General features: G+C 40.5%; 1 protein-coding gene across 1 annotated transcript in view; it reads left to right on the top strand.

Moving 5' to 3' along the window:
- Window positions 1–617: 617 nt before the first annotated feature.
- The window catches only part of ca10a (carbonic anhydrase Xa), a 240460-nt gene continuing 235077 nt past the window's right edge, over window positions 618–6000 (top strand). Inside the window, exon 1 of the mRNA XM_055057653.1 lies at window positions 618–1280. Coding sequence (XP_054913628.1) covers window positions 1217–1280 — 64 coding nt within the window. The 5' untranslated portion in view covers window positions 618–1216. The remainder of the gene's footprint in view (window positions 1281–6000) is intronic.

Genomic DNA, 6000 nt, shown 5'->3' with positions numbered 1-6000 from the left:
ATTTTACTTCCACTTTATTTTTTGAAACCTGTCCTCTTTCATTAGTTGTAGTTTAGATTTCCGAAGGGCCCACAGGCGCGGTTGTCTCCTGGTGGCTCCGGAGGGTTTATTTACAGTTTCCATGCTCTCCCACTCAGCATGGTGTCTTGCACACTGAGCCTGACGCTCGGGATGCTTGGATACAGGGCGCGGTGGAAAGACGAAGCTGCGTCACTTTTACTGACTTTAGTGGCGGAGTAAACGGAAACCGAGCGGTGATGGATTAAAAATAAAAGCGCACACAAAACACAAACCAGAAAGGGGGCTCGGGAGGAGTTCATGACGGACTGAAGGTTGTAAGGGGGCCCGCATCAATTTTTTTTTAAAATTTTTGTTGAATTATATTTTGAAGACAACTCTTTGGTAGCAAGAGCTTTTGCCCTCCCTACTAAAAAAAACGGAGAAAAATGATCTAAATAAATAAAAATAAATAAAATGATACATTCTAGCTACATTTATTAAAAATAATAATTAAAAAAAATCCTCAAACTCTTAATTTGAAGTGCTCCCCGGAAGTTTAGTTGCCACACTGTCTAGCTTGACGCTGGCACGTTCCCGTGACGCGGAGAAGTCTCGATCGGAGGCTTTTGCACCTGGACGCGAGTTTTGCCGAGTTGTGGGTTCGTCTCCAGGTGTTAGACGGACCCCACAGCTTATCCAGTAATTACAAAAAAAACCCCCAAAAGACTGAGCTTTTATTTTTACTTTCGCACACCTTCCTGTGAGAGAAAATAAAACAAAACAAAACAAAAAAAAAAACCCTTTCAAAGATTTTTTTTCTTTTTTTTGACGCGTCTGTGAGGACGGGATGTCCGTTGATACGTAAAGAGGACGGCGCCGGATGGATGAGCTGACGGATGGATGGATGCGCTGGAATATTACTATGAACTAAATGCTCGGAGGAATCTGCTCTTGGATCTTTCTGTCTGGAGTTCTTGATTGTTTTTTTTCTGATCTGCGAAAGCCGTCTCTCGTCCCGAGGATCCGATCACCTGCTATGCGTCTGGTGTGGAGGATACCTGGCCGAAGGTGTTCAGCGGGATCCAGCTTGACAGGACACAACTTCAGCGTCTGATAACCCAGAGCCCCGCTTCCTATTCGTTTTGCCCCATTTAAAAAAAGAAAAAAAAAAGAAAAAAAAACAATCGTCTGCGTGATGCGCGTGGAATGAGGACAGATGATGGATGTAATTTGGGAGCTATTGATCATTCTTCACGCGAATGTTATTGTGTGCATATCAGGTGAGTCACGGGCGTCGCTTGTGCCTTTCTGGGCAGGTGCAATCAACATAGGCAGATATAAAAGATGTTTGACTGAGATTAACGCAAGAGTACGGGACTTTGGGGACTGATGTGTGACGGGGGTGGGGTTGGGTGTTGAGTTGTGTGTGGATGAGGGGGCACAGGGGGGAATCGAGATGAATCCACCAAAAAATGCGTATTGACACCTTCAGGTCGTGTTTTAGTTGACTTACTGCATCATTCACTCTGCATGTGTGATTGTTTAGTTATAAACCGAGGTTATATTGTCTCCAGTTTCCAGGACTGGATGCGCAGTCCTTTGACGCATGGATGACACAATGGGGCTTCAAAATGTTAACAGTTTCAAATAACACGTTCAGGCTTTAGGATTTTTTTTATTATTATTAATTTTTTTAACTATTCACCCCACCCCCCTCTGGTATTGATGAAACCTCGGCGCTCCAGAAACTTCTGAGACCGGAGCTTTCGTGCGCAGCGCGATCTGCGGTGTTGTGGCGCTGTAGATTGCGCCCTGCCTTAACGGTTTTCTATGGACACGTTGACGCGTCTTTTGGTTCTTTCCTTATTCTGTAGGTTTCGTTATCGGCCTGCTGGTCGCATAAATGACTTCTAGCTTTGACTTGTGTTGGAAACTCGAACGCTGGAAATATACGGCAGGTGTTGCATTCATTTTTCTAAATGACGCAAATCTGGGAATTTATGGCAACTCGTGCGTAAATTCCTGTCCCTGCGTACCCCGCGTGTCAGGTGAAGGGGGATTTTCAAATATTAATGCAGACTTTTTGTTTTGTTTTTTGTTATGAAGATCACACACCAGTACTTGCCTCAACCCATGTTTGGTTTTGATTGTCTTCACTTCATGAAAATGCCTTTTTTTTGAGCAGTGCCTTTGCTATCTTCCATTGAGCCTTTTTATTTCCCCTCTCTTTTTTTCATTTTCTATCAATTATAAAGTTGGACTACAATTTATGCCAAGACAATAAGTTAGATCTCTTAGGTTATATATAGAGGAGTTTAAGTCTGATGCAGCTTCTTTAGATCAGGGGAGGAACCCTTGCAAATTAAGTCTCACCATGTGTTTGAAGTATTAGATGGAAACACTTTCCACTGCTACATGGTCTCAAATCAAATTATATTTCTGTGATCTATAACGGTGACAATCATAAAACTGATGAACAATTAAAATGGGTGAGACGATGTAAAATAGTCTCAACAGTACTTCCACAGTTAAAGCAGGTCAGTGTGATGTTTCTGTCCTCTGCCTGATGGCAGACTTGTGTTCATGAGAACCAAGTCATGAGAACCATTGTTGCTTTAATTCTTTTATGCATGTTTCAGAAATCCTATACTCTCCTGCAGCAGCCATTTGGGAGTGCCTAAACGCTTGCTCTCACCAGTCGCCACGTTTTCCACACATCTCCTTTTCGGAGCTGCGGTCTCCAGCTGAGCTTCTGTGATTTTATGCTCCTGCATAAAATCTTCCCTATTCTGCTCATCCAGACTAGCGGCAGCAGCAATTGGCACACACACCTGCCCTAAATGGCTGCAAACTGCGAAAGGGAGCTGAAGGCAGAGTGTGGGAAAGAGTAGGAGCTACTTAAAGAGACAGATGCTCAATTGAAAGGCATTAAATTGCAAAGTCAATTTCTTTTCAGTTACTGGATATGTAGCCATTTTCATAACTGAATGTAAGTTAATATATTATGTCACATATTATTATGCACAATGCTTCCCTTTTTTTAGAGTTTGACACCATGCAAAAATTCTGTTTGGTTTTTTTTTTTATTTAAATTGATTTTCTTTAATTAAAGAAACAAAAAAAAAAACTACATGACATTACATAATTGGACAATATTATGTATTTTTTAGGGGCAAACATTTTATTTCACAGTCAAGTAGCTGTTACCTTCAGTTGTTGTAAAAATGCTGCATATATCAAACACGATTTAAAAGCAAACTGACTTTGCAATTTGAGGCTTTGAAATTGACCTCCGTCTCTTTAAGAAACTTCTGCTCTTTCAGACGCTCCACCTTCAGTACATAGTGCAGTAGGCATCTGTTCTTGGGAGCATTTGAACGAGAAGTAGTTTGTGTTTTAGGGTGAGGAGTTCCACAAGGTGTTTGGCCACTAGGCTGGTGGAGTCGAGGCATCGCTTTGAGGGCAAGGATTTAAAATGGCCACTATGGGAGATTAAGAAATCCTTCTGACTTGCATGAAATGTTTTTGAATTATGCCAAAACATAATAGAAAACTCAGTTTCACATCATATCCTGCTTTTAAAGATTTTTTTATTATTATTGTGATTGAAGGTCTAGCATAACTGATTCTCATTTGAAATTTGAACAAAAGGCTCACAGCCTAACTTTCAATTATATCTGGTAAATATGGGGTTGTGTGTTGGCAAGAGAGGAGGGGAAAAAGGAAACTGTAATTCAAAGCAGGTAGACATTTGCATCCATCAGCTTTTCACACCAGAACCGGCACCATTCAGGTGTGAGGAGTCCCTTGTGTGGTCAGAATCTCTCATGTCACCTCATTTGGATCTCTGCCTATGCAGAACGGGTAATCTCTGCACACCAGCTGTTGATTCAGTCAAAAGGTTACACAGACTGGAACTTGCAGATTTGCAAATGGTCATTAGACATTTCAGTAAGGTAAACCAAATATCTGTGCGGAAATTTTTGTGAAAATTATGAAAAAATGCAAAGTGGTGCACAGAAGCAATTCTCGAATGGGATCTTGTCTCTTATCAGGTTTGATTTAAGTTTGTTGGTTGTTGGTTATGTCGCCTGAGTCATTGGTCATCAGTTTTGTGTGCTGGCAGCTTCTGGAAGAGAACAACATGTTATCAGTCTGACCTCAAAGCAGAGGGAAGTTTTGTGTACATGTCCTCACATCACTTTACAAAGCTATTCCAGAAAATGTTTTTGCCTGGCAATAAATATGGTCTGTGTAAACGATTTATAGATCTCCTGCTTGGAGCTGGTTTGCTATCAGATTTACCATGAGAGAAGTACATTCAGCTTTACATGTCATTTGCTTTTTAAAGTTGTGACTGTGACTTTACCATTCACCGGTGTCAAAACTGCTTTCTAACTTAAAAGTCAGATTTTTAAAAAATGTCTGACACATACTTACAACCTGGAGTCCATTTAAACAAACATCTTTTGATTGTGTCAGCACAGCAAGCTCTTCAAAACTCACATCTTGAAGGTCTCATGGTGTAGTCTTGAGGATAAAAGGTTCATTTGATAATGTGACTGTATCTAAAGTCATGATGAACATTTATTCAACATGTGCAAAAGTTCAGATCTACATGGTTGCATGCATGACAGGATGTGAACACTAAAAACCGCTCTGATCATTTGTCCAGGATGTCTAAGCTTTGATTCGTGACCTGGCATGTTTCCTAGCCTTTTACAGTTGTGCACCATCTGTATTTATTTGACCCAAGTTGTTTGGTGAAAGTCTTCATAATTATTTGGAACTAATTGGCGGACTTTCTTTTTCATAACGGTATCTTCTTCACTGGACGGAGCTGTACCGTCTGAGCTGTACATGGATTGAAATCCAGTTAAACCAGATTTCTTAAGATGTCTGTTATGTAGCACAGTTGAGCATGGAATCTGAACATGACTCTTATCAGCGCTAAGACTTAAATATCTGATGCAATCGAGAGCCAGAGCTTGATGCCGCTTTCACATGGAGGAGACTTGCTTGGTGGGCTCTGAAAGATGGAGCTTCATGTGTAATTTTGAGATAAGATTTTTAAAAAAAAGAAAGAAAGAAACATTGCCATTCCTGCAATTGTTATAGAGTTGAAATGCTTAAACGTTAACAATAGAAACAAATAATTAAAATGTCCACTTAGCTGTGACAAAAGAGCTGGTGTATTAGTAAAAACAAATTACGGCTACAGATTACCGTGGCAACAATTAGAGAGGTAATGATTACATGATTACATTACACACTGAAGCCTGTGACTTCTTGCTGAGGTTGTCACAGGAGAGGCACACTACAGACACATCTGATCAGCATGCAAAGTAACGAATGAAACCGAAAGAAATTCACAGCAATCCTGTCAAGATTAGTCATACAGCGAAGCACTGACTGTGTGAGGTTTGAAATGAAGTCGCATCATCCAGTCGCGCCATCATCTCTGAGTTGGAATGGTTCTGAAACTGAAGAGCCGGCAACTCATGCTCAGGTCACAAAAGCAGCTCCCAATCCATGCCGTCTAGAACTGTAGTGGATGTAAATGCCTAAAACCAATCTAAATCCTGTTTTCATAGACACCAAAGAAGTGCAGTCTATTTGAAATGAAGTCGAAAGAAAAGTATAATTTGCCAAGTAGTGAAGCATGCCTTCTGCTCTCAAATTCTCCCGCACAGCCAGACCCGCCGTCGCCGTAACGTTTAAATAAGAGAAAGTAATTCTGTGAGCCATCAGACTTCACCACATATCTAATATTGTTGCACAGATTAAACAATCCTCACCTAAAGACATTTTATAAATGAGCCCTAAACTTTAGTGCAATTCAAATCTGTTTGATGCTTCCAGAGTAGGTCCACAATGTTTTTGGGGACCCTAGCATGAAGTGGACTTGGTGCCTTCAAAATAAACAAAAACTTGTTTGTGGTACAAACAAAAACGTGTAGTTTCTGAATACACAAATAAAAATGTAAAATATAATCATAT

The sequence above is a fragment of the Poeciliopsis prolifica genome, unplaced genomic scaffold (genome assembly GCF_027474105.1).
Source record: "Poeciliopsis prolifica strain line A6 unplaced genomic scaffold, Auburn_PproV2 SCAFFOLD048, whole genome shotgun sequence".
In the NCBI taxonomy this organism is placed as follows: Eukaryota; Metazoa; Chordata; class Actinopteri; order Cyprinodontiformes; family Poeciliidae; genus Poeciliopsis; species Poeciliopsis prolifica.
Note: the sequence above shows the minus strand (reverse complement) of the source record. Positions and strands in the feature narration are given on the sequence as shown.